Source organism: Homarus americanus, unplaced genomic scaffold (genome assembly GCF_018991925.1).
Source record: "Homarus americanus isolate GMGI-L3 unplaced genomic scaffold, GMGI_Hamer_2.0 scaffold56241, whole genome shotgun sequence".
Classification (NCBI taxonomy): domain Eukaryota; kingdom Metazoa; phylum Arthropoda; class Malacostraca; order Decapoda; family Nephropidae; genus Homarus; species Homarus americanus.
The window spans coordinates 3,343,316-3,366,292 of record NW_024740202.1 but is presented as its reverse complement, the minus strand read 5'-3'; the positions used below and the strand labels follow the sequence as shown (position 1 = coordinate 3,366,292).

The 22,977-nt window shown below is 48.5% G+C and overlaps 1 protein-coding gene across 1 annotated transcript in view; it reads right to left on the bottom strand.

The window, feature by feature from the left end:
• Positions 1 to 22,977, bottom strand: part of LOC121875246 (transforming growth factor beta receptor type 3-like) — a 69,399-nt gene that overhangs the window by 21,514 nt on the left and 24,908 nt on the right. Inside the window, exon 2 of the mRNA XM_042379706.1 lies at positions 9,452 to 9,622. Coding sequence (XP_042235640.1) covers positions 9,452 to 9,622 — 171 coding nt within the window. The remainder of the gene's footprint in view (positions 1 to 9,451; positions 9,623 to 22,977) is intronic.

Genomic DNA, 22,977 nt, shown 5'->3' with positions numbered 1-22,977 from the left:
CTATGGCCGCATGTCACCAGCAACTTTCGATGCTGCACACAGGAGGACAAGAACGACAAGAGAAGGGCATATGGGGAGAGATTTCAGAACGTTGATCAAGGCAGCACTCCTCTAGTGTTCACAACCTCTGGTGGGATGGGACCAAGTGCAAGATGTTTCTACGCCAGACTCGGAGTTGATCTCCGAACGAAGCAGCAGCCCAAGTTATGTTACAGCCTGGATGAGATGTCGACTGTCCTTCTCTCTCCTTCGGTCGGCCTTGCTCTGCCTCAGGGGAACGAGAGCATCGGCCCCAAAACCGACAACAGTTGCAGATATTGACTATAGGGCAACAGTCACTGAATGCCGCATAGATCTGTGGTTCAACTAACTCAACACAGATAGGATAGCTACTTATGCATTAGGATATTTAATATTAAGGTAATAAAATGGTGGCGAAGGTGTGGCTATTGGGGGAGGCTGGAGGCCATAAATTAAAAAAAAAAAGTAGTGGTGTCAGGTGGTAGTGATGGTGTCAGGTGGAAGAGGTGGTGTCAGGTGGTAGTAGTGGTGTCAGGTGGAAGGAGTGGTGTCAGGTGGTAGTAGTGGTGTCAGGTGGAAGGAGTGGTGTCAGGTGGAGGAGTGGTGTCAGGTGGAAGGAGTGGTGTCAGGTGAAAGGTGGTGTCAGGTGGGGATGGTGTCAGGTGAAGGAGGGTGTCAGGTGGAGGTGGTGTCAGGTGGGAGTGGTGTCAGGTGGAAGAGTGGTGTCAGGTGGTAGTAGTGGAGTCAGGTGATAGTAGTGGTGTCAGGTGGTAGTAGTGGTGTCAGGTGGTAGTAGTGGTGTCAGGTGGTGGTAGTGGTGTCAGGTGGTAGTAGTAGTGTCAGGTGGTGTGGTGTCAGGTGGTAGTGATGGTGTCAGTGGAGTAGTGGTGTCAGGTGATAGTAATGGTGTCAGGTGATAGTAATGGTGTCAGTGGTAGTAATGGTGTCAGGTGGTGGTGAGTGGTGTCAGGTGGTAGTAAGTGGTGTCAGGTGGTAGTAATGGTGTCAGGTGGTAATGTGGTGTCAGGTGGTGGTAGTGGTGTCAGGTGGTAGTGATGGTGTCAGGTGGAAGGAGTGGTGTCAGGTGGAAGTAGTGGTGTCAGGTGGTAGTGGTGGTGTCAGGTGGTAGTGATGGTGTCAGGTGGAAGTAGTGGTGTCAGGTGTAATAATGGTGTCAGGTGAAATAATGGTGTCAGGTGATAGTAATGTGTCAGGTGGTAGTATGGTGTCAGGTGGTAGTGGTGTCAGGTGGTAATGTGGTGTCAGGTGGAAGTAGTGGTGTCAGGTGGTAGTGGTGGTGTCAGGTGGTAGTGATGGTGTCAGGTGGAGTAGTGGTGTCAGGTGATATAATGGTGTCAGGTATAATATGGTGTCAGGTGATAGAATGGTGTCAGGTGGTAGTAATGGTGTCAGGTGGTAGTGGTGGTGTCAGGTGGTAGTATGGTGTCAGGTGGTAGTATTGTCAGGTGTAGTTGGTGTCAGGTGGTATAATGGTGTCAGGTGGTAGTAATGGTGTCAGGTGGTAATTGGTGTCAGGTGGTGGTAATGGTGTCAGGTGGTTGTGGTGTCAGGTGGTAGTATGGTGTCAGGTGGTATAATGTGTCTGGTAGGGTGGTGGTGTGGTCAGGTGGATAATGGGCAGGTGGGAATGGTGTAGTGGTAGGTGTCAGGTGTGGTGTCAGGTGGTAGTCATGGTGTCAGGTGGTAGTGAGTGGTGTCAGGTGGTAATGTGGTGTCAGGTGGTGGTAGTGGTGTCAGGTGGTGGTGATGGTGTCAGGTGGTGGTGATGGTGTCAGGTGATAGTAATGGTGTCAGGTGGTGGTGATGGTGTCAGGTGGTGGTAATGGTGTCAGGTGGTGGTAGTGGTGTCAGGTGGTGGTAGTGGTGTCAGGTGGTGGTAGTGGTGTCAGGTGGTGGTGATGGTGTCAATACTGTACATGGCCTTCACAAGTATGTCTCCCACAATAGTCTTCTTGATGTGTTTACTTTTGACCAGACCACAACAACTGCTCTCTCTCTCTCTCCCTTCTTTCTTTTCTATCCTCCTTCTCTCTCTCCCCCTCTCCTTCTCTCTCTCCCCCTCTCCTTCTCTTCCCCTCTCCTACTTCCCTCCCTTCAACTTACTATACTAAATGATGACTGACTGACCCACTGACAGATATTCTCTCTCTCTCTCTCTCATTCCCCATGTCCTGTCATCCTTGTGTTTCATTGAGAGAGAGAGTGTGTGTGTGTGTGTGTGTGTGTTGATCTGTCACCATAAAGTTCTGCTATGATGCTTCACATTCCATCATCCTCGCTACCTTAACACCAGTCACGTTCACAACTTTTAGAATCACCGCCACTATCACCACCATCACCAGAAGTGTTAAAAAATCACCACGACCAATACCCACTAAAACCACGAACACTATAGATGACATGATCAACACATCCTGACCTGGCCTTGAGATACATAAATACCTAAGTTGTTTATTGGTGTTTGCTCCTAGTGGTTTTATGGATAAAGATAGAATCATAGATTTAAAGTTGCAACAAACGCCGTGTCTGTCAGGACTATGAGAAGAGAAAGAGATTTGTTGAGTGGTCCGATGTTCATTTGTTTGTTTATATCAGCCAGAGAAAAGTTTCTTGACCTTTTGACTCGATGTTTATTTGTTTGTTTATGCCAGCAAGACAGAACTCTACTGACCCTTTGACTCGATGTTCATTTGTTTGTCTATATCAGAGAGAGAAAAGTTTATTAATCCGATGCTCTTTTGTTTGTTTGTTTATATCGGCGAAAGCAATACTTATTGACTCTATATTCACTTACCTGAACACTTAAAAAACATTACAATCAGTCACTGAAGCAGGAGGTTTTTTTTTCAGGTGTGTTTACCTATGAGGAAATACACACACACACACACACACAGAAACACACATACAAAACTTTCCCACGCTAGCCCCAATATTCCCACGCTCTGATCATACACACGCACACACCACCCACTTGTCCACCTATCATTAACACTAAAATCATCATCTTTACCTATTATTCTTCTATTAACTTCTATTATCCCTAGCAATGACTTTATTCTATCTATAGTTTTTTTTTCAATAAATTTAATCGGTCTTTTTTTCCTATTTTTTGTTTATTTTCAATTTTATTTCCATCAACAAGACTTTATTCCCATCAAGTGACTTTATTTCCATCTAGTGACTTTATTCATATCATGTCACTTTATTCCTATCAAGTGACTTTAATTCCCAGCAACAAAACTTTTCCCATCAAAATCAATTTCTTCCCCCTCACCTGTATACACTTAATTAATACGTCAGTACAGGTAAGATGGATTGGCCAGTTCATCAGGGGGGGGAGGGGGGGAGGCAGAGCTGACCTACCAACCTGTTTATCTGCCTGGCCTACCTGACTGACTGCCTGCCTGCCTGCGACAAGTACATTGACTCAATACCCCCACACTACACCTGACACGTGATTCAGCACTACACTACACCTGACTCTACACTTAACTACACGTGACTTACTGTACACACACACACACACACACACACCATACGACCACGTACTGATTACCACTACATCACCACCACAACACCCCACAACAATACCACCACAACACCCCACCACAACACCCCACAACAATACCACCACAACACCCCACTACAACACCCCACCACCACTACACCACCACCACAGCACAACACCCCACCACCACTACACCCCCCACTACAATCCCAGATGGTGTGTGTGTGTGTGTGTGTAGCAAGCAAGAACATTGACCCAGATAAATGTTGGCAAGGCCCACACACCCAGCAGTTGACAACCCTTGCAGGAGACTGACGGAGACTGGCTGTTTAACTAAGACTGATTGACGGAGATTGACTGACTGGTGACTGACATTGACTGAGAGACTGACAGAGAAATGTGAAGAATTACTAAGAACACACCATTACCCAAGGAGGTTAAGTGAGAGGGTGGAGAAGAGGAGGAGGAAAGGGAGGAGGGTGGAGAAGAGGAGGAGGAAGAATAAAGGAAGAAGTGTCTTTTGCCCCTCTTCTTCCGTTTCTCCTTCCACCTCCTCCTCCTCCCCTGTTGCTGCTAGTGAAAATAAACTTCATTCCTCGCAAGCTTTTCCCCCGTGACCCTCAGTAGAGCACACACACACACACACACACACACACGTTCGGTTAAGTATCATTAGCTTAGCTTAAGGTAAGGTAACCCGGCCAGTTACCTTCGCTTAATTAGTTAAGGTGTTTGTTACCTTTGACATTAACATTCACATTGCGAAATAAAATAAAAAATCACAAAAGGCGCCATTGTAATGTGTTTGAAGTTAACCTAACCTAACCTAACCTACTGTAGTTAGGTGAAACAATTTGAGATCCTTTTAAAACACACACACACGGTCAATAGCGCTGATTTTCACTTCCCCTGAATGGTGTTTAAGAAAGACCTTCCAACTGTTAGGTGCCAATAGAATCCCAAATGCCGGCCATCCATAAGACTCTGTGAAGCTAAATCTCAGAAATAAGTCCATAAAAAATCAGGAGTTGATTCAAGCCCCTCCCAGCCCGAGAATCATAAGCGCGAGAACCACGACACCCCAGCAAGACAAGTGAGCATCGGCGCCCCCACCTCTCACACACTCTATATCCCCCTTTTACTTCCTTTATAAACGATCATACTCCTTCAATTCTAGAATATTGTTTAAGTAATATTTTCTCTTTGTTGTTAACCTATAGATGAATATTACTCTAATGATGTTTAATAATCGGTTAAATAAATAAATATTCGATGGATGTAAGATCAGTGTGATGTAATACGAGTAGAAGAGGTTTTAAAATATGAGCCGAGGACGCAGTTGGCAATGTTGTCGGCGGTGGCTCGGAGTGTGGCAACAGCGGCGCGCACTCACTACCCCTCCCTCTCCCCTGACATATACACACACCCCAATATTGTTACTGAAGATTTAACTGAATGATTCATTCTCACTGAACACCTGGGGATTATGGAAGAGGAAACGAAACGGGAAAGTAACAGCACACACACCTACATACTATTATACGATACTGGCGGTTTCTCACTCCCTACTCCCCCCTCCCCACACCACACCTAGGACAGAGTAACCCAGCCCCTTCCTCTCTACCAACCCCCCACCCCCCCTAGGACACGTTGCTTAACCAGCCTGTTACTACGTGAAAACTCTGGCCAACCAAACATTCTTACATTATTTTGAAGACCATTCCCTTTATCAAGTGAAGTTAACTTAACCTAACCTTACTCTCCTCCTGCAGATAACAACCCCCCCCCACCCACACACACCATCTGAATCCCAACCCCACCCCTACCATAACCTAATCTAATCCCAACAACCCACCCCACCATAACCCAATCTAACCCAATCGTAACCCAATTCAACATAACCCATCTAACCCAACTGTAACCTACCCTACCATAACCTAATCTAACCTACCGTAACCTACCCTACCATAACCTAATCTAACCTACCGTAACCTACCCTACCATAACCTAATCTAACCTACCGTAACCTACCCTACCATAACCTAACATACCGAAACCTACCCTACCATAACCTAATCTAACCTACCGTAACCTACCTGTCTAACCTACCCACTGCCTAACCTCGAACCTGCCTACACTAACCTGCCGTACTCCCCCAACCCTGCCACTCCCTGCCATAACCTAATCTAACCTGCCGTAACCTGCCTACCATAACCTAATCTAACCTGCCCTACCACCTGGCCTAGTACCCTCCCCACTATCCTACCCGTAACCTGCCCAACCTAACCTGACTGCCGTAACCTGCCCTGCCATCCTAATCTCCTGCGAACCCTGCCTCCTCTTCCTCGTAACCTGCCTCCGCCATATCCTACCTACCGTAACCTACCCTACCATAACCTAACATACCGAAACCTACCCTACCATAACCTAATCTAACCTACCGTAACCTACCCTACCATAACCTAATCTAACCTACCGTAACCTACCCTACCATAACCTAGCCTAAAGTAACCTACCCTACCATAACCTAATATAACCTACCGTAACCTACACTACCATAACCTAACATACCGAAACCTACCCTGCCATAACCTAATCTAGCCTACAGTAGACTACCCTACCATAACCTACCCTACCATAGCCTAATCTAACCTACCCTACCATAACCTACCGTAACCTGACCTAACCCGAAATACTATCCACGTTATAAGTGATTGAATGAATGCTACTCTGCGTGTGTGTGTGTGTGTGTGATGAAAGGCCTGGAAAATATCACCTCCCTTCTCTTACCCTCTCCCCCCTCCCCCCCATCACCTCTCTCCTTCATCCCCTTCCCCCCCTTCCCTTCCCTCAGCCCTACACGGAGGAATTTCAGGTTCATGTAGTACATTACCAGTTATATGAGAGACTTTCTTTAATATTATCTCTCTTTCTCTCTCTCTCTCTCTTTGTGTACATAATTTCTTCCTTCCTTACCTCTATCTTCTCCCCTTTCTCTCTGATTCCCACCCTCCCTTCTTTCCTTCTCTCCCCCCTCCACCCTCCTTCTTTCTTTCTCCCCCTCCCTCCTTCTTTCCCGCCTTTCATGTCTTCTCTTCCTAACCCCATTCCTTATCTCTCCTCTGTCTTTCCTTCATTACCACAGAGAGAGAGAGAGAGAGAGAGAGAGAGAGAGAGAGAGAGAGAGAGAGAGAGAGAGCTGCCGTTATTCTCACCTGAGTCTCATGAAAGGTGAGAAGTTAATTTATTCATCAAAGTTGACAGTAATAGATGCATGGGTGAGTGATGCGTGTATGGTGTGATGTTCCCTTCTGCTGCTGCTACTACTACATACCTACCACCACCACTACTACATACCTACCACCACCACTACTACCACTACATACATACCTACCACCACTACTACCACTACATACATACCTACCACTACTACGACACATACCACAACTACTACCACTGACACCACACAGTAAGAGGCTTGACCCTAATTCTTCCCTGAAACCCACAAAATTCTTATTTCTCCACGTGTCTTAACTTTACCTGACACTAATATATGTAGTCTCTCTCTCTCTCTCTCTCTCTCTCTCTCTCTCTCTCTCTCTCTCTCACTTCCTCCTCAGCATATAAACTTTGTAATAAACCTTTAAAGCATACACTTGAACACTATATTACTTTGACACTGTCAAAGACTCCAGGCCACATGGCTTATTGTATCATGAACTATATAATTACTACATTAAATCAGGTGTGTTTGAGGACATTCTTGCTGTTTATCCGAAATTTGCTGCTGGTCCACATAGATTAGTCCTCAAATAGAATATGACTGTATATGAACCTCTGTCCTGTGTGGCAGTGAACAGTGATAGCACCCTCAGTGTCAAGACCTGACTCTATTACTCAGAATAGGCCAATTGTACTCCAAGCTTTGTCAATAAAGTTGTTAAACTAAAACCAACAAAAACTCTCCCTCCCTTTCATACACACATTACTCCCCCTCTCTCTGTTCATCTGACAGTATAACCTGCCTGACAGCAGACTCTCCTGTAGACATATTTTTTATTTTTATTTTTTTTACGGAGATTAGCCTACCCGGGCACAGGTCACTGACACACATCAGGGTCTGGGGGGGATATAATAATAATAATAATAATAATAATAATAATAATAATAATAATAATAATAATAAATAAAAATTGTGAGGTTTCCCCTCAGTGGCGATTGGCAACTACATCCTGTTGCAGTGTTAGTGTCACACACAGACACCACAGTGTGAATGCCGAATTGTGTGTCTGGGCTAGGCATTCTCTTGATCGTATACAGGTGCTGAAATTTTTATTCTCCGAAGAAAAATTTTTCTTAGTAGGGGCGATTGTCATGGGTTACCTTAGGCTTACCCACGCAACCAATTCCAAAGTTTGTTTTACTAGAGATAAGGCACCCGGCGAGCCATGACTGTGACATATATTTTCCATTAGTGGTATGTTAGCCAGCCTATAGGGGGAGGCCATTGAGACTGTTGTACTGTTCATTGCCTCACGCCCCAAAAACCTCATTTTAAGTACTATCCCCTAGGCCATGGGTTAGTTAAGACGTCGTCCCCACCCTCTACCTCCTGAAGGGAACGGGAGACCACACAGAGTCCTCCACTGCCACCCCGTCCTGTGGACCGTCGTCGACACGAGACTAAGTGTGTTAACCTAGGTTTGTTATCCCCGTGATATTATCACGTGTGGAAGCCTGGTTGCGACAATAGCAATCCAGGCTGGTCTATTGCACCCAAGTGGTTAATTCAAGTCACGCTTACCAGTTCTCCTTCCCACGAAAACCGTCTACAGTGACTGTCAGTGACGTGAGACTATGTGTGGTAACCCAAGAGTACATTTTTTGTTATTCCCCGTGAAAGAAGTTCTTGTGCGGAAGCCTGGTTGCAACAAGAGCAATCCAGGCTGGCAGTAAATGTATCACTTGAATAATTAAGGCTCTGTTAAGTTATACCCATAGTAGAGTAATCACATGTGTCCCCAAGTTGAAAATTCCCTCTTTTAGAAGATTAATTTTATTACAGAGTGAACGTGAGTGACTCATATATCCATGCAAATTGTAAATCATTGTATGGAAGCTTGACAAATATATGTAAGTGCAATTATCTGCCCGTATCTGTGATCCTATCTTATTATTACTAAAGGTAATGACTGATTGGTTATGACAAAGTATAACCAATAACTTAGAAGGATGTTGGAAATTAATGGAACTCATTAAATCATCATTTATCAAGTATAAATCATGGAATGTCGGGTGGTGGAGTGAATGTCTACGTAGATACACCATAATCTCGTGTAAGTACCAGTGTGAAGGTATCGAACACTACGGTAAGAAATATAAGAAACACAATATATTATAATCTTTATATAATATAATCCACACTTACACCACTACGATATCAAAACCATGACAGTGAGAAACGATATACAGTATGCATGTTGTACTGTCAATAGTAAGAGACACAATTGAGACCCTGCAATTGTGTGTAAATGAGGCAGAAAGTCAGATCAGCAACCTGGGACTTGGTCACACTTCCCAGGCAGTAGTACTTCCCTGTTTGATAACTGCCTACTACCTAAAACAGTGACACTTTTAACACCTTCCACATGCTTCAGAAATCCTTGCTTAAACTAACCTTACCTAGACTAAACTAACCCAGCCTAACCTAACCTAGACTAAATTAACCTAACCCAACCCAAACTAATCTAACCCAACCCAGCCTAACCTAACCCAACCCAATTCAACCCAACCTAAACCAAACCCAACCATGCTTTAAAAAATCAAGTACTTAATGTGACTTAATAATAAACACCAGTTAAAATTTAAAGAAAAAAAAAACAGGTGTTGCTTGTTACCGACCCGCAGCAGGTGAGAGGAGAGCAGCCAGCAGCAGCAGAAGGTGTGGTGACAGCAGGGGGTGGTGAGGGGGGCAGGACTGAAGGGCTAGACCGTAGTAGCTAGCCCGGCGGCGTGGCAAGCCTTGGGATGTCTCCGCTGCCAACCCCATCCTGCACCATGGCAACTCAACACCTGCAACAATAAAAACAGCGATAATTATGGCAACTCGACACCTGTGATAATTATAGCAACTGGACATCTGTGATAATTATAGCAACTCGACACCTGTGTTAATTATGGCAACTCAACACATGTGATAATTATGGCAACTCGACACCTGTGATAATTATGGTAACTCAACACGTGATAATTATGGAAACTCGACACCTGTGATAATTATGGCAACTCGACACCTACAACAATAAAAACAGCGATAATTGCAACGCTCGACATCTGTGATAATTATAGCTCGACACCGTGTTAATTATGGCAACTCAACACGTGATAATTATGGCAACTCGACACCTGTGTAATTATGGTAACTCAACACGTGATAATTATAGCAACTCGACACCTGTGATAATTATGGCAACTAAACACTTGTGATAATTATGGCAACTCAACACCTGTGATAATTATGGCAACTCGACATATGTGATGATTCGGCAACCTCAACACATGTGACAATTATGGCAACTCAACACGTGCTAATTATGGCAACTCGACATCTGTGATAACTATGGCAACTCAACACCTGTGATAATTATGAAAACTCGACATCTGTGATAATTATGGCAACTCATCACCTGTGATAATTATGGCAACTCGACATCTGTGATGATTATGGCAACTCGACATATGTGATGATTATGGCAACTCAACACTGGTGATAATTATGGCAACTCGACACTTGTGATAATTATGGCAACTAAACACCTGTGATAATTATGGCACCACGTGTGACTGCAACTCAACACCTGTGATAATTATGGCAACTCAACACATGTGACAATTATGGCAACTCGACATGTGATAGCTATGGCAACTCAACACCTGTGATAATTATGAAAACTCGACATCTGTGATGATTATGGCAACTCGACATCTGTGATGATTATGGCAACTCAACACCTGTGATAATTATGGCAACTCAACACCTGTGATAATAATGGCAACTCGACACCTGTGATAATTATGGCAACTCAACACCTGTGATAATTATGGCAACTCAATCCTGCAACAACAAATATAAAACAATAAGCCAATAAACAACAAAGAAACAAACATACAGAGGGGCAATGTTTACACTGTAAGACAAACAACTATTAAGTGTGTGTGTGTGTGTGTGTGTGTGTGTGTGTGTGTGTGTGTGTCTGTGTGTGTGTGTGTGTGTTGTACTGAATATTACTTTAAACATATGCATAAACACACAAACACAACACACACATATGCTTCTTGGGAGTATGATAATAATTAAGTTTAAATTCTTGCATTATATACCTCAAAGTATGAACAAAATAATGCTTCAATATTATGATGAGTATGATGATTTAACACTGAGTATGAGTTAACCTTTTGAGTATGATGAGTTAACCCTTTGAGTATGATGATCTGATGCCTTGAGTATGATGATTTAATACCACGAGTATGATTATTTAACCCCTGAGCATGATGAAGCAACTGAGCATGATGACCAACCCCAGGCATGATGACTTAACCCTTGAGCATGATGACTTACCCTTGAGTACGATTACTTACCCACTTGAGTTGAAGTACACTACAACGATGGAGGGAGGGAGAGAAGGTGAGGGAGAGAGAAGGGGAGGAAGGAGAGGAGGAAGGTGAGGGAGGAAGAAGGTGAGGGAGGGAGAGAAGGAGAGAGAAGGGGGAGGAAGAGGAAGGAGGATGCGGGAGGGAGGAAGAAGGTGGGGGGGAGAGGAGAGAGAAGGGGAAGGAAGGAAGGGAAGGAGGATACAAGGTGAGGGAGGAAGAAGGTGAGGGAAGGAGAGGAGAGAGAAGGGGGGGAGGAAGAAGGGAAGGAGGATGCAAGGTGAGGGAGGAAGAAGGTGGGGAAGGAGGAGGAGAGAAGGGGAAGGAAGGAAGGGAAGGAGGATACAAGGTGAGGGAGGAAGAAGGTGAGGGAAGGAGAGGAGGAGAAGGGAGGAAGGAAGGGGAGGAAGGTGAAGGAGGAAGGTGAGGGAGGAGAGAAAGGAGAAGGGAGAGGAAGGAAGGAAGGAGGATACAAGGGAGGGAGGAAGGGAGGAGGAAGGAAGGAAGGAAGGAAGGAAGGAAGGAAGCAAGGGTTTATATTGAGCACTCGTCCGCTAAAACCATCCATCCCCACGATAGAGAGACACACACACACACACACACACACACACACACACACAAACAGACGTGACCATCAGAATAACCATAGGCCAATAACATGCCTGGATGACCCTCTGTCTCTATCCAGCGTGAGGGAGGAAACACAGTAGTGAAGATGATTTATACTGTGCCCCAAGTGATGGCCAGACGTAATACATGTGATGTAACCACCACTATCTTCACTACTATTGGCACAACCACTACTATCACCACCACTACCACTACTACCATCACTACCACCACTACCACCATCACAACCACTACTATCACCACCACTACTAGCACACCACTACCACTACTATTATCACTACCACCACTACCACTATCACCACCACTACTATCACCACGACTACCACTATCACCACCAATACCACAACCATCACCACCACTACCAGCACACCACCACTACTACCATCACTACCACCACTACTACTATCACTCACCACCACTCACCACATCACCACACCACTACTATCACCACACCACTACTATCACCACCACTACCACTACTACTATCACTACCACCCACTACCACCACCACTACTATCACCACGACTACCACTATCACCACCAATACCACTACTATCACCACCACTACTAGCACACCACTACCACCACTACTATCACCACCACCACTACCACCATCACGACCACTCACCACCACTACTATCACCACACCACTACCATCACCACCACTACCACCATCACCACCACCACCACCACTACCATCACCATCACTTCCACTCATCACCACCATCACCACCACCACCATCACCACCACTACCATCACCACCAATACCACCACTATCACCACCACCATCACTACTATCACCACCACCACTACTACTTCATCACCACCACTACCACCATCACCACCAACACCACTACTATCACCACCACCGTCACCACATCACCATCACTACCACTACTATCACCACCACCAGCACTATCACCACCATCACTACCACCACCGCCAGTACTACCATCACCACCACCACCATTACCACCACCACCATCACCACCATCACCACCACTACTATCACCACCACCACCACATCACCACCACCACCACCACCACATCACCATCACTTCCACTATCACCACCACCACACCATCACCACCACTATCACCACCATCACTACTCACCACATCACCCACCACTACCACATCACCACCACTACTACTATCACCACCATCACTACTATCACCACCAACAACCACCACCACCACTACTATCACCCCACCACTCACCATACTATCACCACCACCATCACCACCATCACTACTACCACATCACCACCACTACTATCACCACCACCACCACTATCACCACCACCACTGCTATCACCACCACTACTATCACCACCACTCACCACCACCATCACTACATACCACTATCACCACCACTACTACCACTACTATCACCACCACCACTATCACCACCACCACCATCACCACCACTATCACCACCATCACTCAATAACTACTACCACCACCACCACCACTACTACTATCACCACCACTACCACTATCACCACCATCACTACTAACACTCACCACCACTACTATCACCACCACTACCACTATCACCACCATCACTACCTAACACACCTCACCACCACTACTATCACCACCACTACCACCACCACCACTACCACTACTATCACCATCACTACCACTACCACTACTATCACCACCACACTACCACTACTATCACCACCATCACTACCACTACCATCACCACCATCACTATCACCACCATTACTACTATCACCACTACTACCACCACCACACCATCACTACTATCACCACACCACCACCATCACTACTATCACCACCACCAACACTATCACCACCACCACTACCACCACCACTACCACCACTATCACCACCACTACCACTACTATCACCACCACTACCACTATCACCACCATCACTACTACCACCACTATTACCACTATCACCACCATCACATCACCACCACTACCACCACTCATCACCACCACCACTACTATCACCACCACCACCAACACCACCATCACCACCACCACCACCATCACTGCCACTCATCAGCACCACCACCATCACCACCACCACTACCACCACCACCATCACCACCACTACCACCATCACCACCACCATCACCACCACCATCACTACCACTATCACCACCACCATCACTACCACTACTATCACCACCACTACCACTATCACCACCATCACTACTACCACTATCACCACCACCATCACCACCACTATCACCACCACTACTACTATCACCACTACTACCATCACCACCATCACTACTATCACCACCACTACCACTATCACCACCACTACCACTATCACCACCACCACTACAACCACTCATCACCACCACTCCACCACTATCACCACCACCACCACTATCACTCCTCACTCATCACCACCACTACCACTATCACCACACCACTACCACTCATCACCACCACCACCACTACCACTATCACCACCACTACCACTATCACCACCATCACTTCTACCACTCATCACCACCACCACAACCACTACTACCACTATCACCACCACCACTACTATCACCACCACTACCACTGCCATCACTACCACTACCACTATCACCACCACCATCACTACCACTATCACCTCACCACCATCACTACCACTCATCACCACCACTATCACCACACCACTACCACCACCACCACCACCACCACTACTATCACCACCACCACCACCACCACCACTATCACCACCACCACCACCAGGAGTTACACCAGCTATAGCTATCGATTTCTGGTCGTCCCCACACACACACACACACACACACACACACATGCTGCCCCAACACTCACTCGCGACATTCCAGCGACCCCCTTCCCCACCCACCACCACCCACTTCTACATCTTGTGTTAGCGGTAACTCAACCTCTGCCCGCCCACCCACCCACCCAGATACCCACCCACCAGAGAGAGAGAGAGAGAGAGAGGAGAGAGAGCCGCATCTTTGGACAATATTGTTGCAAATTGTTGAGGAGGAGGAAGAAGATGAAGAAGGGAGGGGAGGAGGAGGAGGAGGGAGGAGGAGGAGGAGGAAGCATAGCCCTCAACCTTGGCTCATAACGACCCTCCTCCCCCCCACCAGCCCTTCAATTCTGGACGGTGTTGCCAAATCTCTCAACCATAACATTGCATCATACAGCTCTGCTCTCCTGCCCCCCATGACGAACCTTGCCACTCACCATCTGACCCTCCCCCCTTCCCCACCACACAGGGCAGAACAGGGTAGGCTAGGGTATAGGTTAAGGTAGGGTAGCTTAGGTTAGGGTTAGGCAGGCTAGCAGGGTATAGGTTGTAGCTTAGGTTAGGTAGGTTAGGGCAGGCTAGGGCAGGGTAGGTTAAGGTAGGGTAGCTTAGGTTAGGGGTAGGTTAGGGCAGGCTAGGGCAGGGTATAGGTTAAGGAGGTAGCTTAGGTTGTTGCAGGTTAGGTGTGTTAGGGCAGGCTAGGGCAGGGTATAGGTTAAGGCAGGGTAGCTTAGGTTAGGGGCAGGTTAGGCAGGCTAGGCAGGGCATAGGTTAAGGAGGCAGCTTAGGCAGGGGTAGGGCAGGTAGGCTAGGGGCAGGGTATAGGTTAAGGGAGGGCAGCCTAGGTTAAGGTAAGTAGGGCAGGTGTACAGGGGCAGGCATAGGTTAAGGTAGGTAGCTTAGGTTAAGGTAGGTTAGGTAGGGCAGTGTAGGCTGGGCAGGGGTATAGGTTAAGGTAGGTAGTTTAGGTTAGGTAGGGCAGGTACTAGCAGGTAGTTAAGGCAGGGTAGCTTAGTTAGGGGTAGGTTAGGTAGGGCAGGGTAGGCTAGGCAGGGTATAGGTTAAGGGAGGGCAGGTTAGGGGTAGGTTAGGGGTAGGGCAGGGCAGGCTTGGGCAGGGCATAGGTTGTGTAGGGTAGCTAGGTTAGGTAGGTTAGTGTAGGGCAGGGTAGGCCAGTGTGGGTTAGGGGCAGGGTAGACCAGGGTAGGTTAGTGGGTAGGCTAGTGTGTTAGGGCAGGGTAGGCCTGGGTAGGTTAGCAGGGGTAGGCTGGGTGTTTAGCAGGCCAGGCAGGTTAGGCAGGTAGAACTGCAGGTTAGCAGTGGGCAGGGCTAGTGTAGGTTAGGGCAGGGTAGGCTCGGGTAGGTTAGTGCAGGTAGGCCCGGGTAGGTAGTGCAGGTAGGCTAGTGTAGGTTAGGCAGGCAGGCTCGGGTAGGCTAGTGGGTGCAGGCAGGCTCGGGCAGGGGCAGGGCAGGCTAGTGCAGGGTAGGCTCGGGTAGGTTAAGAGCAGGCTAGTAGGTTGAGGCAGGTAGGCCTGCAGGTTAGGGCAGGGCAGGCTCAGGTAGGTTAGTGCAGGGTAGGCTCGGGTAGGTTAGCTGCAGGGCAGGCTAGTGTAGGTTTGGGCAGGGTAGGCTCGGGTAGGTTATTGCAGGGTAGGCTCGGTAGGTTAGTGCAGGGCAGGGGCCTGTAGGCTCGGATAGGTTAGTACAGGGTAGGCTAGTGTAGGTTAGGCAGGGTAGGCTAGTGTAGGTTAGGGGCAGGCAGGCCTGCAGGTTAGTGCAGGGTAGGCCTGGGCAGGTTAGGCAGGGCAGGCTCTGCAGGTAGTGCAGGCAGGCCTGCAGGTTAGTGCAGGGTAGGCCTCGGCAGGTTTAGGGCAGGGTAGGCTCAGGTAGGTTAGTGCAGGGTAGGCTCGGCAGGTTAGGGCAAGGTAGGCCTGCAGGTTAGTGCAGGGCAGGCTAGTGTAGGTTAGGCAGGGCAGGCCCGGTAGGTTAGGGCAGGGGCAGGCTCGGGCAGGTTAGCAGGGCAGGCCTGCAGCCAGTGCGGCAGGCTCGCAGGTTAGTGCAGGTAGGCCAGTGGTGTTTAAAGTGCTGCAGGCTGCAGGTTAGTGCAGGCCTGCAGGTTAGGCAGGGTAGTAGCCACACTGACCTGCTTCCCCACACACATATCTCACATACCTGTCCGCCACTCCTACTCCATCCTCCTCCTCCTCTCTCCACTCCCACTCCATCCTCCTCCTCCTCCCCACCTCCCCACTCCCACCCATCCTCCTCCTCCCCACCCCACTCCGTCTCCTCCTCCTCCTCCCCACCTCCATCCTCCTCCTCCTCCTCCTCCCCACCTCACCTCCATCCTCCTCCTCCTCCTCCCCACCTCCATCCTCCTCCTCCTCTCCCTACTCCTACCTCCATCCTCCTCCTCCTCTCCTCACCTCCATCCTCCTCCTCCTCTCCCCTTACCCCACTCCATCCTCCTCCTCTCCCTACCCCACCTCCATCCTCCCTCCTCCTCCTCCCCACCTCCCACCCCACCCATCCTCCTCCTCCTCCTCACTCCCACCTCCATCCTCCTCCTCTCCCTACTCCTACCTCCATCCTCCTCCCTACCCTACTCCATCCTCCTCCTCCTCTCTCCCCACTCCTACCTCCATCCTCCTCCTCCTCTCTCCTACTCCCCACCTCCATCCTCCTCTCCCTACTCCCACCTCCATCCTCCTCCTCCTCTCCCTCCTCACCTCCATCCTCCTCCTCCTCTCCCTACCTTCCTCCTCCTCCTCACTCTTCCTACCCTTCCTCGTCTATTGTAGCTTTTGTTAATAGTTGTGGTAGTGTAGTTAATAGTTTGGTAGCTTTTGCTAGTAGTTGTGGTAGTGTTTGTTAATAGTTGTGGTAGTGTTAGTTAATAGTTGTGGTAGCTTTGCTAATAGTTGTGGTAGTGTTTGTTAGTAGTTGTGGTAGTTTTTTTAGTAGTTGTGGTAGTGTTTGTTAATAGTTGTGGTAGTGTTAGTTAATAGTTGTGGTAGCTTGCCAATAGTGGTAGTTTTGCTAGTAGTTGTGGTAGCTTTTGCTAGTAGTTGTGGTAGTGTTTGTTAATAGTGAGGTAGTGTTAGTTAATAGTTGTGGTAGCTTTTGTTAATAGTGAGGTAGTTTTTGTTAGTAGTTAGTGTTTGTTAGTAGTTGTGGTGTTTTGTTAGTTGTGGTAGTGTTTGTTAGTAGTTGTGGTAGTTTTTTTGGTTATAGTAGGTAGTTTTTGTTAATAGTTGTGGTAGTTTTGTTAGTAGTTGTGGTAGTTTTTGTTAATAGTTGTGGTAGTTTTTTATAGTAGTTGTGGTAGTTTTGTTAGTAGTTGTGGTAGTTTTTATAGTAGTTGTGGTAGTTTTTGTTAGTAGTTGTGGTAGTGTTTGTTAGTAGTCAGCTAGTGCACACACACACACACAAAACACACACAACACAAAACATACCATGACCGTCTTCAATTTATAAGAACAAAAGAATGAACAACAGGTATAACAAACTGAGGTGTTGTTGTCCTGAAAAAAAAAGACCTCACACAAGCACACACACATGGATAGCACACAAAGACACGCACACACACACACACACATACTGGTTGCCACTTGTGTAACGAGGATGGCCGGCTCTAGAGCCACCTTGGCATGAATTTGTTTTAGGTGTAGAAGCTGTCGCCAACACAACAACCACACCCCTGAGTTAACGAGCATGACCCAGTGTTTGTGTAAAAGCGACCCGTGTTAAGGTAGAAGCTGTCGCCACACAACAACCACACCCTAAGTTAACGAGCTGCAGGACCCAGTGTTTAAGGTGTAGAAGCTGTCGCCAACACAACAACCACACCCTAGTTAACGAGCTGCATGACCCAGTGTTTAAGGTGGAAGCTGTCGCTAACACAACAACCACACCCTAAGTTAACGAGCTGCATGACCCAGTGTTTAAGGTAGAAGCTGTCGCCACACAACAACCACACCCTAATTAACGAGCTGCAGGACCAGTGTTTAAGGTAGAAGCTGTCGCCAACACAACAACCACACCCTAGTTAACGAGCTGCATGACCCAGTGTTTAAGGTGTAGAAGCTGTCGCCAACACAACAACCACACCCTAGTTAACGAGCTGCATGACCCAGTGTTTAAGGTGTAGAAGCTGTCGCCAACACAACAACCACACCCTGTTAACGAGCTGCATGACCCAGTGTTTAAGGTAGAAGCTGTCGCCAACACACAACAACCACCCTAGTTAACGAGCTGCATGACCCAGTGTTTAAGGTGTAGAAGCTGTCGCCAACACAACAACCACACCCTAAATTAACGAGCTGCATGACCCAGTGTCAAGGAATAGTCCGAGAAGACCGGACAACTCGCCAACTGCACTGGCGAGCCATTACCCAGGAACACGATCAGCAAATCGATTAACATCCAGGTTCCCACACACACACACACACACACACACACACACACACACACACACACACACACACACACACACAGGGGTGGGGGATTATGATACTGCTGTGTACTATAATACTGTAGCCAGGTGACATCTGGTAGGTAGGTGAAACTCCTTCCCCCTGCCTCACCTTCACCTCCCCATCCCTCCTCCTCTTCTTCCTCCCCCATCCCCTCCTCCTCTTCTTCCTCCCATCCTCCTCCTCCTCCTCCCATACGTAAACACTAAAGTAAACAAACACGACTTACAAACAGACACAAAGATAAACAAAAGTTGTGTGTTATAACTTTTTTTACAATTTTTTTATAACTTAAATAATACCGTATACAGTGAGACCCCTATAAAGGGCTATATGGGAGTATAAAGTCCGTTATATCGAGGTTTGTCATAAAACCTCCATACAACAGGGAGAATATAGTCCATTATATCGAGGTCCATTAGATAGAAACCCCTCATATAACGAACTATAGCCGTTAGATTGCTGTCCGTTAAATGGAGGTTATACTATTGCTGTCCGTTAAATGGAGGTTATACTATTGCTGTCCGTTAAATGGAGGTTATACTATTGCTGTCCGTTAAATGGAGGTTATACTATTGCTGTCCGTTAAATGGAGGTTATACTATTGCTGTCCGTTAAATGGAGGTTATACTATTTCTGTCCGTTAAATGGAGGTTATACTATTGCTGTCCGTTAAATGGAGGTTATACTATTGCTGTCCGTTAAATGGAGGTTATACTATTGATGTCCGTTAAATGGAGGTTATACTGTTGCTGTCCGTTAAATGGAGGTAATACAGTTGCTGTCCGTTAATATAGCGTACACTAATACTCACCAATGACAGATTTATTATTACATAAGTCCGCTAACTATGACATTTCCGCTATACTACATCTCTTTCCGCTATCTTGGTCTTGTATGTATGTATGTATGTATGTATGTATGTATGTATGTATGTGTAGGAGGAGGCGTAAGGGAGTGAGGGGTAAGAGGGTGGGAAAGGGGGTGAGGGGTAAGAGGGTGAAGGATAAGGGGGGTGAGGGGTAAGAGGGGTGTAGGATAAGGGGGGGAGGGGTAAGAGGGTGAAGGATAAGGGGGGTGAGGGGAAGAGGGGTGTGAGGATAAGGGGTGAGGGGTAAGAGGGGTGAAGGATAAGGGGGTGAGGGGTAAGAGGGGTGTAGGATAAGGGGGTGAGGGGAAGAGGGGTGTAGGATAAGGGGGTGAGGGGTAAGAGGGGTGAAGGATAAGGGGGTGGAGGGGTAAGAGGGTGTAGGATAGGGGGGTGAGGGGTAAGAGGTGTAGATAAGGGGGTGAGGGGAAGAGGGTGTAGGATAAGGGGGGTGAGGGGTAAGAGGGGTGAAGGATAAGGGGGTGAGGGGAAGAGGGGTGAAGGATAAGGGGGTGAGGGTAAGAGGGTGTAGGATAACGGGGTGAGGGGTAAGAGGGGTGTAGGATAAGGGGGTGAGGGGTAAGAGGGGTGAAGGATAAGGGGGTGAGGGTAAGAGGGGTGTAGGATAAGGGGGTGAGGGGTAAGATGGGTGTAGGATAAGGGGGTGAGGGGTAAGAGGGGTGAAGGATAAGGGGTGAGGGGTAAGAGGGTGTGGGATAACGGGGTGAGGGGTAAGAGGGGTAGGATAAGGGGGTGAGGGGTAAGAGGGGTGAAGGATAAGGGGTGAGGGGTAAGAGGGGTGTAGGATAACGGGGTGAGGGGTAAGAGGGGTGAAGGATAAGGGGGTGAGGGGTAAGAGGGTGAAGGATAAGGGGTGAGGGAAGAGGGGTGTAGGATAAGGGGGTGAGGGGTGAGGGGTGAAGGATAAGGGGGTGAGGGTAAGAGGGTGTAGGATAAGGGGGTGAGGGTAAGAGGTGAAGGAGGGGGTGAGGGGTAAGAGGGTGTAGGATAACGGGGTGAGGGTAAGAGGGGTGTAGGATAACGGGGTGAGGGGTAAGAGGGTGAAGGATAACGGAGGTGAGGGGTAAGAGGGTAGGGATAAGGGGGTGAGGGGTAAGAGGGGTGTAGGGGGGTGAGGGTAAGAGGGGTGAAGGATAAGGGGGTGAGGGGTAGGTGAAGGATAAGGTGGGTGAGGGGTAAGAGGGGTGTAGGATAAGGGGTGAGGGGTAAGAGGGGTGTAGGATAAGGGGGGTGAGGGGTAAGAGGGGTGTAGGATAAGGGGTGAGGGGTAAGAGGGGTGTAGGATAAGGGGTGAGGGGTAAGAGGGGTGTAGGATAAGGGGGTGAGGGGTAAGAGGGTGTAGGATAAGGGGGTGAGGGGTAAGAGGGGTGTAGGATAAGGGGTGAGGGGTAAGAGGGGTAGGATAAGGGGTGAGGGGTAGGGGTGAAGGATAAGGAGGTGAGGGGTAAGAGGGGTGTAGGATAACGGGGGTGAGGGGTAAGAGGGGTGAAGGATAAGGAGGTGAGGGGTAAGAGGGTGTAGGATAAGGGGTGAGGGGTAAGAGGGGTGTAGGATAAGGGGGTGAGGGTAAGAGGGTGTAGGATAAGGGGGTGAGGGGTAAGAGGGTGGGAAGGATAAGGAGGTGAGGGGTAAGAGGGGTGTAGGATAACGGGGGTGAGGGGTAAGAGGGGTGAAGGATAAGGGTGAGGGGTAAGAGGGTGTAGGATAAGGGGGTGAGGGGTAAGAGGGGTGTAGGATAAGGGGGTGAGGGGTAAGAGGGGTGAAGGATAAGGGGGTGAGGGGTACGAGGGGTGTAGGTGAGTAGGGGGTGAGGGGTAAGAGGGTGAAGGATAAGGGGGTGAGGTAAGAGGGGTGAAGGATAAGGGGGTGAGGGGCAGGGGTGTAGGGAAGGGGGTGAGGGGTAAGAGGGTGTAGGATAAGGGGGTGAGGGAAGAGGGTGAAGGATAAGGGGGGTGAGGGGAGGGGTAGGGGTGAGGGGTAAGGGGTGAAGGATAAGGGGGTGAGGGTAAGAGGGTGAGGATAATGGTTGAGGTAAATAAGGGGTGAGGGTAAGAGGGGTGAGGATAAGGGTGAGGGGTAAGAGGGTGAGGGTGCAGCCTCTGGTGGTGAATGGCAGGCGGACTTATACCTGTGTCCATATGAGTGCAGGGTGACATAGGTGAGTGAGGCAGGGGTGGGGAGGTGTAGGGGTGGGCAGGGGTGTGGCAGGTAGGGGTGTAGTGGGGTAGGCAGGTAGTGGGTGTAGGCAGGTGTAGCGTGGGCAGGTGTGGGGTGTGGGCAGGTGAAGGGGTGTGGGCAGGTGTAGGGAAGGTGTAGGAAGGTGGGCAGGTGTAGGAAGGTGTGGGCAGGTGGTGTGTAGTGGGGTGTAGGCAGGTGTAGTGGGGTGTAGGCAGGTGCAGTGGGGTGTAGGCAGGTGCAGTGGGGTGGGCAGGTGCAGGGAAGGTGTAGGCAGGTGTGGGCAGTGCAGGTGTGTGGGGTGTAGGCAGGTAGTGGGGTGTAGGCAGGTAGTGGGGTGCAGGCAGTGTAGTGGGGTGCAGGTGTAGGGGTGTAGGCAGGTGTAGCGGGTGTGACAGATGGGCAAGGTAGTGATGTGTAGGCAGGTGAATGAGGTGTGGGCAGGTGTAGAGGGGTGTAGGCAGGTATAGTGGGTATGGGCAGATGTAGGCAGGTGTAGGCAGGTGTGGGCAGGTGCAGGTGCAGGTGCAGGTGTAGTGGTGTGCAGAGTAGTGGTGTGTAGGCAGGTGTGGGCAGGTGTAGTGGTGCAGATATGCAGTGGTGTGTGAAGGTGCAGGGAAGGTGTGGGCAGGTGTAGGTGTAGGCATGTAGTGGTGTTAGGCAGGTGTGGCGGGTGTAGGCAGGTGTAGTGGGGGTGCAGGCAGGTGAGAATAGGTGTAGGAAGGTGTAGCGGTGTGGAGGCAGGTGTAGGTACGTGTACATAAGAAGAATGGAGGAAACTGCAGCGGGCCTATTGTCATAATACTGGGCAGTCCGTTTACACCCAACCCTATTGC